The sequence below is a fragment of the Eschrichtius robustus genome, chromosome 6 (genome assembly GCF_028021215.1).
Source record: "Eschrichtius robustus isolate mEscRob2 chromosome 6, mEscRob2.pri, whole genome shotgun sequence".
Lineage (NCBI taxonomy): Eukaryota > Metazoa > Chordata > Mammalia > Artiodactyla > Eschrichtiidae > Eschrichtius > Eschrichtius robustus.
The window spans coordinates 77214700-77226931 of record NC_090829.1 but is presented as its reverse complement, the minus strand read 5'-3'; the positions used below and the strand labels follow the sequence as shown (position 1 = coordinate 77226931).

The 12232-nt window shown below is 41.8% G+C and overlaps 2 protein-coding genes across 3 annotated transcripts in view; both read right to left on the bottom strand.

Annotated features, from left to right (window-relative positions):
• Positions 1-3117, bottom strand: part of MYLK (myosin light chain kinase) — a 342321-nt gene extending 339204 nt beyond the window's left edge. Inside the window, exon 1 of the mRNA XM_068546603.1 lies at positions 3072-3117. Coding sequence (XP_068402704.1) covers positions 3072-3101 — 30 coding nt within the window. The 5' untranslated portion in view covers positions 3102-3117. The remainder of the gene's footprint in view (positions 1-3071) is intronic.
• CCDC14 (coiled-coil domain containing 14) overlaps positions 1-3150 on the bottom strand; it is a 46170-nt gene extending 43020 nt beyond the window's left edge. For both annotated transcript variants that reach the window (XM_068546613.1, XM_068546614.1), the window contains exon 1: positions 3072-3150. In XM_068546613.1, the coding sequence (XP_068402714.1) occupies positions 3072-3101 (30 nt within the window). In that variant the 5' untranslated portion in view covers positions 3102-3150. The remainder of the gene's footprint in view (positions 1-3071) is intronic.
• Between the last annotated feature and the right edge of the window lie 9082 nt (positions 3151-12232).

Below are 12232 nucleotides of genomic sequence, written 5' to 3'. Positions count from 1 at the left end.
CATCAATGGACATTTAGGTTGTTACCACATCTTGGCTATTGTGAATAATGTTACATGAACACAGGAGTGCAAATATCTCTTCAAGATCCTGTTTTTAATTCTTTTGGATAAATATCCAAAGGGGGACTACTGTATCACATGATAGTTCTATTTTTAATTTTTGAGGAAACTTCACATTGTTTTTCATAGCAGCTGCACCCTTTTACGTTCCCATCAACAAGTGTACAAAGATTCAAATTTCTCCACATCCTCACCAACACTTGTTATTTTCTGGATTGTTTTTTGCTGTTGTTGTTTTGTGCTTTTTTTAATAATAGTTATCCTAACAGGTGTGAGGTGATATCTCATTGTGGTTTTGATTTGCATTTCCTTGATTAGTGATGTTGACCATCTTTTCATATACCTGTTGGCCATTTGTACGTCTTCTTTGGAGAAATGCCTACTCAAGTCCTTTGCCCATTTTTCAATCAGGTTATTTGGTTTTTTGCTGTTGAGTTGTAGGAGTTCCTTATATATTTTGTTTATGAACCCCTTATCAGACATATGGTTTACAAATTCTTCTCCCATTCCATAAGTTGCCTTTTCACTCTGTTGTTTCCATTTTATTTTTATATATCTAAGTCTCAGCCCTAGAGTTGACCATTTCTCCCAAAAGTCATGGTTCCTTTTAGTGGACAACAGTATTTAAAAACCAAGATCTAGGCAATAGCTGTGCTATTTGCTACTGGGGCTTCATATGGATTATTTATTTAGTCATCATGACTAGATAGTTGCAATTTTGAGTCTTGTGTTTTTACTTTTAAGTCTTTTTCCATATTAACATAGTCTTCAAATTTTTTAATGGTTGTATAGTATTTCCTTGAGTGGAAGTAATATAATGTGCCCTTGGTTTGCGTCATATTTTTCACAGTCAAAAAACAAACCGGAAATAAATGTTTTCATATACTGAAAATAGCCTTTCACATTCAAGATTAAAAGCTTAATTATTTGATAACAGGTTATTAGTTGTTTAAAGGACCTAGATACAAACTGCAAAAGCACTTTCCAAAACAAGTGCCCCAAATGGCAATGCATGACAGAATCAGTTTGCTTTATCTCACATTTACTCCCGCTAAGTATTATCATTAAACTTTCTACTTTGCTATTTGAGAAAATCGTAAATATTTCTTAGGAGTCATATCTCCTACCAACCAAGTGCAAGATAAAATTATATTTGTGGAATAATTTAGTGTACTAAAGCCTTACATTTCCACTTAATCCACACCCTGTGAGTTGTTATTACTTCTGTGAGATGGGAACCTAAATTTCAGAAAGGTGGCTTGTTCAAAGTCATATATCTAACTAAGAGATGTTTAAAAGAGTAATGTTTAAAAGAATGGACTCTGCCACCAGCTATGTGGGTCTCAATCCTGTCTCCACTGCTAACCAGTTGTGTAACTGTAGGGAAGGTATCTGAAGTCTCCATCCCTCAATTTCCTTATCAATAAAATGAGGAGTATTATCTACTTCCTAAGACTATTGTGAAGATTAAATGAGAAATTATATGTAATATCTGTAGTAGTGCTACCCAAATGTTAGCTGCTATTATTATTGAGATGGTAATAAACTGTTTTTAAGGGGGCTAAATTGTGTTGCACAATTTATGCCAAGTGTGAAACAGATGTTTTACCAGGTTCTCTCATTTAATCTCCCCAATTCTTTGAGGCCGAATTTTACACCTATGTTATAGATAAGAAAAAGGAGGCTCCGAGAAATAAAAAGTACTTTGCTTACTATCACTATGACAGTAGTGGCAGAATTGGAATTTGAATCTGAAGGTGACTGTGACTACAAAAACCATGTTTTTCCCCCTCGCTGACTGCACGTATTCTGCGCTCATTCAGTATAAAAGAAAGATCTATAAGGGTGGGGCTGCTCCGGAAGTACTCATGAAGAAAATCTGGAGCCAGGTTTGGAAAAAAACGTAAAATTCACGTTAATGGGGAAGACAGCATTAACAGTGAGTTGATAAATGAAGGAAGACCCAACAAAGGGGTGCGTGTGTGGATATACTTGAGGAGTAAGAGCACTCTAAGTAGAGGGTCTGAGTGAGGACTGACTGATTCCTATTGGTTGACTGATTACCTGAAAATACAGAGATAAACTGTTTAGTAGCGGAGGAAGACGAGCAATGTCTCTAGGCTGAAAAATGGCTTGATAAGGCTTAGCAAGGGCACAAAAGGGGCGCTGAGGGGCACCCAAACGATGGAAATGTGAGTGTTAGACAAGACTTCTGTAAGCGGTCCTTGAGCTGAGGGACAAGAGACGGAAAGTGGAGATTTCAGGCAGACAAGGGCATTCCAGGCAGAACAAAGAGCAAAGGCACAGAGGCCTGAGAGAACACTGGCGCCCAGGGCACTGGAGAACACACAGGTGAAGAGCTCTGGGTATTACTGGAGGGGTGGAGGCTGGTAAGGAATGCACGGGCCCGATCGAAAAATGGCTGTGTGGACGGGCCAAAGAACTGAGATTTTATCTTGGAAAAAAAACAGAAAGAAGTGTTCCAGAGCTGGATTCTAAGCAGAAAAGAGAATCGATGAGGGGCGTGCATTTGAGGAGGGGTAAGGCTAAATGCAGGGACACTAACTGGGAGAGTTGTGTCGTTTTTTTTTAACTAGGAGTAAAATACCAGCAACTGTGACGGAAGATCCAGCTAGTAGCGGCACTTGTTGGAAAAGCCGAGAACCTGTAGTTGATGCAACAACGTCCTGAGGCTCCGAGAGGTCAAATCACCCACCCGGCGGCGGAGGCTGCACACGAACCCGGGACCCACACCAAAGCCAGCGCTCAGGTGGACCCCAACGATTACAACAAAATATACATCTAAGGGCAGAGCGGCTGTGTTAGGGTGTTACGATTAGGTCCCCACCCCACCCCCGCCTCGTCTCCTCTCCCAGCACTTATTTTTAGTGCGGCAGCACTGTCTCGGTTTTTACTTTTTGTCCCAGGGAGCTCTGCACGTCTCCCGGCCCGAGGACTCCCTCCGTCCCTCTCCACCCTCACAGTGGACTCATCAGGTCCGCAGACCTCACCTGGCCCGGTCGAGATCCGGACCTGACCATCTCTCGCAGCTTCAGAAAAGCCCAAATGGAGTGAAGCAGAGCCGCACTGTAAAAGGAATTAACCGCCGCAGACTCCCCGTCCCCCTTGGCCCGCCCCCCGAGCTTCCGCTTCCGGGAAAGAGCCCGCCGAACGCCGCGCCTCATTGTCTCCGGCGCGCAGCCAAAGTTTCTCTCCTACCCGCAGCCCGGCGCCCTGCGCTTGCGCAGTAGGTGCCTCCCGGCCCCTGCTCGTCACACTCCAGCGGAGGGTGAGAGACGCCCACAGAACGCCGGCGAGCTGGGCGTGGCCAGGTGCGGCGCGAGGAGGGGCGGGGAGGGGCGGGGAGGGGCCGGGAGGGGGCGGGGCCGGGGCAAGGCCGCGCCGGGAAGGGCCGGGCGAGGAGCTGGAGCGCTGGGCGGAGCAGGATTTCGGATCACTTGGGAGACCTGAGTTCTCCGTCCTGCGTCCCTGCAGCGAGGGTTTCCATGGAGGAGCGCTGCCCTGCATCAGCTGGGAGAAGTGGCGAAGGGGACCCGCCGGGACCAGAGGAAGGGACTGCGGTAGAGGGCGAACAGGTTTCTGAAGGAATTCCTCTGGCTCTGGGTTTTGACTGTATTTTTAGTTGATGTTTAGTATACCATTTTGAATGTATTTGTTCTTGATAATCAATAAAAATCAATCCTCGGTCTCGTTATCTCTGCGTAATTCTGATGGCAGTTTCAAATTTTTCATTTTGTGGCCTTCGATCTCAGAACGGCGCTCATTAGTTGCGATTTTGGTTTTACTTCCAAGCATAGTTGTTTACTCTTCAGTGGAGGTAATCACTATTAATAAAGAATAACAATATTCTTACCACTGACATGCTGCACGAATTTTAATGTGAATGTCTTTTTGTTTTTTTAAGGCATTTAGTTTTGGGCTAATGTTTTAAATCAAGTTGGGGAGAAATTAAAAACCCAATTGATTTCATTTCTTTTAAAGAAAAAAAATCTACGTTTTGAAAGTCTTAATTAGAATTAAAATAACTCAGAAACTGAAATCTGTCCACCAATATATTGCACACTCATACTGAGTGATTTGGGGAAACTAGGTATTTAATAAATTAAGCTTTGAATTAGATTAAATTGTGAAAACCTCTCCCTTCTTCATCCCTCTCCTATAAGTGTTTAACATATTCATCTGAGATTTCAGATGTTTTTCTTAGTTGACTTGACTTGTCAAAACTTATTCTGATTTTTCTTAATTACTACATGCTTATTTTAAGAAAGCATGTATTAATTAATACATGCTTATAGATAAGAAATAAAAATCACCCATGATCCCACAACCCAGGGAACACCACTCTTAACATTGGTGCATTCCTTTCTAGACTTTTTCCAACTGTGTACAGACAGTCCACACTTATGATGGTCCGACTAAGGATTTTTTGACTTTATGATGATATGAAAGCAATATGCATTCAGTAGAAACTGTACTTTGAATTTTGGATTTTGATCTTTTCCCAGGCTAGCGATGTGAGGTAAAATACCCTCTCATGATCCTGGGCAGTGCAGGAGCCTCAGCTCCCGGTCAGCCACGCAGTGAGGAGGGCAAACGATGGATACTCTACAGTGTACTGTGTCTGAGCATATTTAATGTAGGCTAGGCTGAGCTATGATGTTCAGTAGGTTAGGTGTATTAAATGCATCTTTGATTTTTGATATTTTCTTTTTTTAAATAGATCTTTACTGGAGTATAATTGCTTCACAATACTGTGTTAGTTTCAGTTGTACAACAAAGTGAATCAGCCATATGCATACATGTGTCCCCATATCCCCTCCCTCTTGAGCCTCCCACCCACCCTCCCTATCCCTCCCCTCTAGGTCCTCGCAAAGCACCGAGCTGATCTCCCTGTGCTATGCTGCTGCTTCCCACTAGCTGTAACTATTTTACATTTGGTAGTGTATATATGTCCATGCCACTCTCACTTCGCCCCAGCTTCCCCCCCGGCGCGCCCCACCCCCACCCCCACCGTGTCCTCAAGTCCATTCTCTATGTCTACGTCTTTATTCCTGCCCTGCCACTAGGTTCATCAGTGCCATTTTATTTTTATTAGATTCCATATATATGCGTTAGCATACAGTATTTGCTTTTCTCTTTCTGATTTACTTCACAACAGTGCACAAGGGTTCCAATTTCTCCACATCCTCACCAACACTTATTTTCTGTTTTTTATTTTTTTGTTTTTTAAATTTATTTATTTTATTTATTTATTTTTGGCTGCATTGGGTCTTTGTTGCTGTGCACGGGCTTTCTCTAGTTGCGGCAAGCGGGGGCTACTCTTCGTTGCGGTGCGCGGGCTTCTCATTGCAGTGGCTTCTCTTGTTGTGGAGCACGGGCTCTAGGCACGTGGGCTTCAGTAGTTGTGGCACACAGGCTCAGTAGTTGTGGCACGCGGGCTCTAGAGCGCAGGCTCAGTAGTTGTGGCGCACGGGCTTAGTTGTGCCACGGCATGTGGGATCTTCCTGGACCAGGGCTCGAACCTGTGTCCCCTGCATTGGCAGGTGGATTCTTAACCACTGCACCACCAGGGAAGCCCTATTTTTTTGTTTCTTTAATAGTAGCCATCCTAACTGGTGTGAGGTGGTATCTCATTGTAATTTTGATTTGCATTTCCCTAATGATTAGTGATGTCGAGCGTCTTTTCATGTCCTTATTGGCCATTTCCATATCTTCTTTGGAGAAATGTCTATTCAAATCCTTTGCCCTTTTAAAAATTGGGTTGTTTGTATTTTTGTTGTTGATTTTTAGGAGTTCTCTACATATCTGGGTATTAATCTGTTGCCATATATATGATTTGCAAATATTTTCTCCCATTCTGTGAGTTGCCTTTTTACTCTGTTGATATTGTCTTTTGAAAAATGAAGTTTTTTTATTTTCATGAAGTTTCCAATTTGTCCCTTTTTTTCTTTTGTTACCTATGTCTTTGGTGTCACATCGAAGAAATTATTGGCATATCTAATGTCATGAAGATTTGTCCTATGTTTTCTTCTAAGATTTCTATACTTCTAAGTCTTACATTTAGATCTTTGATCCATTTTTAGTTAATTCTCATATATGATGTTAGGTAAGGGTCCAACTTCATTCTTTTGCATGTGGATATCCAGTTTTCCCAGCAACATTTGTTGAAAAGACTGTCCTTTCCCCATTGAATGGTCCTGGCACCCTTCAAAAATTATTTGGCCATGTATGTAAGGGTTTATTTCTGGGCTCTCTATCTATTCCGTTGGTTTATTTATCTGCCTTTATGCCAGTACCAAACTGTTTTTATTATGGTAGCCTTGTGGTAAGTTTGAAATCAGGAAATGTAACTCCTCCAACTTTGCTCTTCTCTTTCAAGATTGTTTTGGCTATTCAGGGTACCTTGAGGTTCCATATGAATTTCAGGATGAGTTTTTCCATCTCTGGCACTGGGGTTGTGATAGGGATTGGAATTGTGAATTACTTTGAGTAATAGTGACATCTTAAAATATTTTTCAGTCCATGAACATGGGATGTGCTGCATTTATTTATGTCAATTTCCTTCATCATTGTTTTGAAGTTTTCATTGTACAAGTCTTTTGCTTCCTTGGTTAAGTTAATTCCCAAGTATTTTATTCTTTTTAAGGCTATTATACATGGAATTATAATATGTATAATATTATACATAGTGGAAATTTCCTTATTGTACATACATGGAAATTTCTTAATTTTCTTTTCAGATTGTTCATTGTTAGTTGTACAGGAATGTTACTAATTTTTATGTGTTGACTTTGTATCCTGCTACTTTGTTGAATTCATTTATTAGTTCTAACAGTTTTTGTGTGTGTGTTGAATCTTTAAGATTTTCCCTGGGCATGCATGGTCACGTTCTAATTTTCCCTGTATAGCAACAATAGTTGCTTTTGAATATCCCAGTCTTTAATGTCTGACTCTCAAAAGAGGAAAAAGAGAAAAATGAGAGGAGGAAGAAAGGGTGCCAGCCCTTTAAATCCCATGAGTCACTTCAACCAGAGGGGGAGGGGCTTACAACAATGGAGGGATGTGCAACAACAGTGGCCACCTACCTCTTTGTCTGCATCTCTGTGATCAGAAACATCAATCAGTGATCGGAGCACAGATATGCAGTATTTGGAGGACTGGGAGATTTTTGCCCACCCTGGCTCCCACAAACTGTGTGCAAGGATGGCATCACTCAGAATTGCGTTTCAGCTTTAGGTCTTGTTTAGTCAATAGGAGTCCCCTGGCAGAAGATAGGAGGGAAAGAGGAGAGAGATTGGAGAATTCCTCCCCTCTTAGCACCATTCTGGCTGATGCCTTGGCTCTCTGAGACTGCAACTCAGAGAAGCCACTGGGCTCCGGTTCTCTCCAGGCTCCAATAAAACATTTGCTCCCCTTGTCCCTTCAGGATGATAATGTTTTGCTACTCTCTGGGTGTCTGAACACTCCTTGTTGGTTTCCTCATCCACAACTCTGTCATTAGAAGTCTAGCTGAGAGTGTTTTCTGTTTCCTACCATGATCAGACTCATAAAAAGCCACCATATTGTCCAGAGGAAATACGTTAGTTGCTAGAATAGAGGGTGGTGTGTAGGAAGATGTGAGAGAACAGATGTGAGAGAAGCATAGGAGGTAAAATGAACAGGACTTAGTGATAAATTTGGGAAGTAAGGCAAAGGGGAGGTGTTTACATTGGCCTTGGTTTCTAGGTTTTGCATCTGGATGGGTAGTGGGAGAGATGATACTTAGGAGGGAAGTTTATGAACTCATTTCCCCCCAACATTTTATTATGAAAAAAATTACAAACTAGGAACTCTCATTTTGGGGCATGTAGATTAGAAGTGCCTTGGAGTCATACAAGTAATAATATCAAGTAGGCTACTGGTTATTTGAGTCTGGAGCTTGGTGGACAGATCTGGGCTACAGAAACACATTTCTCAGTCATCTGTGGTAACTGAAGCCATAGGCTTCTGAGTTTGCTCTCTGGTTACTTTCTCAAGAAAGCCTTTCCTTCCACCCCACTCCTGCAACCTAGTTCGTGTGCCCCTATACTATGCTGTTACAGCATCACTTTTCACTTATGTGATTAGCTATTTAATGTCCATCTTCCCAAGTAGAATTTAATATCTATGAAAGCAGGAAAGTTATTCAGTGTAGCATCCCTAATACCCAGCATAATGCCTTGCACAGAGTTGGAATTTTTAAATTGTTGAGTAAATAAATGAACCAACCAGCGCTTGGACTGCTTTGTTGCACTGGGGCTGCCAGCCACTTGAATGCTCCAAGACTCAGGATTATTCAGGACTCAGCCCTTTGAGCCTGATAGCGAAGTTTTGTATCATGGTTAACAACTCAGCTTGGTCTAGGCAGTATTTTGTAATTTAGTACGTTGGACCCGTGGCTTTATCCAGTCGGCTCGCCTCTAAAGTGTGAAAGCCTTTGTTCATGTTTAACCATGTTCCAGTTTATAGGAAAACACCAAAGTTGCAAAGTATATAAAAATCTAAACTAAAAACACAGTTAAGATCTGTAGCTAGGAGACAAGATTCACAAAAGCTGTGGGCTGAATAATAAATTAAATGTTAGGAACATGAGCTCAGTTCTGCTTGGAAAGATCTGAGACTGCCCTACTGCTTTTCCTCAAGCCATATGGTCACATCCGGAATTATTTCTAACACAGGGTTCTTAATCTTTTGAAATCCTATACAATTTTGAGAATTTGCTAAAAGCTTTATAGTTTTTCCTCAGGAAAATGCTGATGTGCACATTTATGAAACATATTGATGTATACAATTTTATCAGAGGCATTCAGGAGCCTGTCCAAGAATTTCAGGTTAAGAATCCTATTCTTACATAATTCAAAACCAGCTTTCCACACTTGAGTGTCCAGCGCCTTCAGCTGCAGGGCCCTCGTGATCTTGGAAGCTGTTGGTTAACAAGGGAGAAGGAGGTGCCAGATTGAATAGCATCAAGGAGAGAGAGGGCATGGAGCACAGAGAAAATGGAATTGAGCCATAATCTTTGCACTTCCAACAGAAGCTTTAAAAGTATCTGCAGTCTTCACTTTAATCAAAATAGCTTAATTTAGGAAAGAAAGAGCCCACTTCTTTTTCTTAAAAAAAAATCTTGGTTTTATAGCTTCCTGAGTGTTGTTCTTTTTAAAGGAGAAATACAAACCATATGTTACAGGGGTCTCAGTTTGACAGCTTAACTGAGGTCATGCTAGGATTCAGATATTTCTGGTCATGATAGGAAGACCAGTGGGATGGGTCTGACGCAGCAAGGATCAAGAGAGCCCCTTCGGAATGATCTCATCTAGGGAAGTTACACAAAGTAGCTGGTTTGGGACAATGTGTCAGGTTTGAAGGTCAAGTGTGATTTTACTACAGCACAGTGTCAGTCACTTATTGCCCTGCAGCCCCTATGGACTTGTCCCTTACCGAAGGAGAGAAACAGTAGTGATTAAAATGCTAAAAATTATTTAAATCTCTGTAAGGCATTGTGCAGAGGTTGCTGGCACCCATCCATATGCTTTCAAAGGTTGCTTATTGTGTACAAATGTGACTTCCTACCTAAGAGCTTTTTTTCTGGAGCAAAAGGAGCAAGCTCAGGCCATGAGCTGGGCAAGCTGTTAATGCCGGAAAGTTAATGGCCCTGGAAGAAGCCCTCAGTCAATGACAGATGGGAACAGGGTGAGGAAGCAGCCCTTAGCCAGTGATGGAGAACTTTCTCACCCCTCAGGTTGGGGTAACTCTGAGGTGTGTTCTGCACTGTCTCCCAGAGTCCTCCAGCAGGACTGGGCTCCAGGGATAACTGGCTTGATAACACACCTCTATTTGCTTTCTTCCGTTCACCATCTTACTTTCCCTGCTCCCTTTCCACTGTTCCTGGGATTGCCTCCCTAATAAACTGCATGCACTTAAATCCTTGTCTCAGAGGCTGTTTCTGGGGGGAAACTCCATACTAACATAGGCAGTGTGCATACAGGGCAACACAAGTTTGGAATCAGACAGACCTGGATTCAAATTCCTTCTTACCAGCGACAATGAATAGCTTAATTTCTCTAAGACTGTTTTTTCATCTATAAAATGGGGATAATCGTACTGACTTTGTAAGGTCAGGTCATAAAGAAAAATTTGAGAATGTATGTAAAGTGTTGTCCACAGTGACTTGCACATAGTAAGTGCTTAATAAATGTTGGCTATTATCATTACCACAGTATTCTTAGTATTGTTAACACAGCATAGCGCAGGTAGAGGGAAAAGTTTTACACCCTTGGGGTGACTGCTGAAGCAGGTTGATTTGGGAGACGTGCTGGGACCTGATGAGCATCTGTGGCTTAGCAATACCAGTGGCTTAGAAGAAGCATTGCCACAGTGAGCCAGAGCAGGAGAGGAGGAAAACGGCGGACACCAAGTGGTGGCTTTGAAGACAAGCAATGGGCAGTGCCCCACTGGTATTGCCAATCGAGCTTAGTCTCAACTGATGGCTATAGTATCATCAATGACTTCATATCTGTGTTCAGGATTCACTCTGATGGCTGGGGTTTCATTAACTTCACTCTTCAGGGATTATGCTCAGGGCTACTGAGGTTTAGTTTCTAATTTCAAGCTGTTTATCTCAAAGGTGCAAAGGATCTTTTAACTTTTATTATTTTATGAACTTGTTGTCTTAGAGTCTTTCACATTGGGGCAGTTCCCTCTGCTCCCATTCACTCCTCACTCCCAGGCCAGATCATATTTAAATTCTTTGACCGCAGTGAAAGAGAAACAGAGAGACTGAGGCAGGTTAAAGGATTTCACTCATTCTCTAAACCTGGTTAATTAGAGCGCAGGGTTTCACCTGCAGTGCTTCAGCCTTTCAAACAGCCAAAGGTCCCAGAGTGGATGTAACTGATGGGCCACTTTGGCTGACAGCAAACAGCAGGGAGGAGTAGTTGTTCCCCGCCCCCTGCAGGTACAGCAGATGACTGTGGGGGTAGACTTCTTTTCAGCCCTTTTTACGGTTTCACTCTAGGTCAAAATCAAGGGCCTGTGGTGACTTCCCATCACGATCTTCTTTTACTTAGTTAGACACTAATAGACAAAAATGTCCCCAATTCAGTAGAGAGATGCATATATATGAAAAAAGCAACCTAAACATGATTTTTATACAAAAAACAACTCTGAAGAGGGGATAGTACTACAGATAGGAGGGACTGGGCAGCCTGGGCACACCTGGCCTTAAGAACAATAACCACACAGCCTGTGGTTCTCGTTGTTTCCTGGGAGAAAGAAAAATCTTCTGGCGACCTTGTCAGCAGGTCTTCAGCTCATGCAGGGGATTTTCCTGAGAGGGTCTCATTACATCTGGATATGGTGTCAGACACCTTAATATGGACACTTCAATAATCATCTCTGAAATGCTTTTTTAGTATCTCTCAGGGCCACTTACGTTAAAGTGATTTAAGTTTTGTGTCTTATCTTCACGTTAGACTGTGAGCTCCTAGAAGGCAGAATTCACATATGATTTATTTATATAGGCCCAGAAGCCAGCATAGTTCCTGGCTAGGTTTGCTAGGTGTAGCAAAAGAATAAAACAGAAATTCCTAAAAAATCATTGTTTATCCAAAATTCAAATTTAACTGGGTGTTCTGTATTTTATCTGGCAATCCTATCCCTGGCATACAGCTAACCTCAATAAATATTAGTGAGTGAGTGAATGAATGAATGAATGACCATCAAAGCAACAAATGAAGATGTAAACGGGTAAAAACATGGATTGACCATGTAAAAGCTACTCATGTAAATCATGCGTAACAATTATAAAACATCAAAACTGTGTCTGGATAACATTCTACCTTTGAAAATCTGACAGCCTGGCTTTCACTTGCGTTGCATTTCCTATCAGTGCTTCATCAGCCACTTTACTCAGTGTCCCTGTGGGAAGAATACTAATCTTCTGTTAATGGACGTGTTTTGTTCCAACAGTTTTACATCATAATTCCACACATTTCTGATTTCATATGTTTGCTTAATTGTTTATTAGTGTGTACCAGTTTCACAAGAAAATTGACATTGGATGGTGTATGGGGTTCAGTCATTCTGAAGCACAGTCATCTCTGTATCTTCCTTTAAAATTGCCAAAACTGTGCTT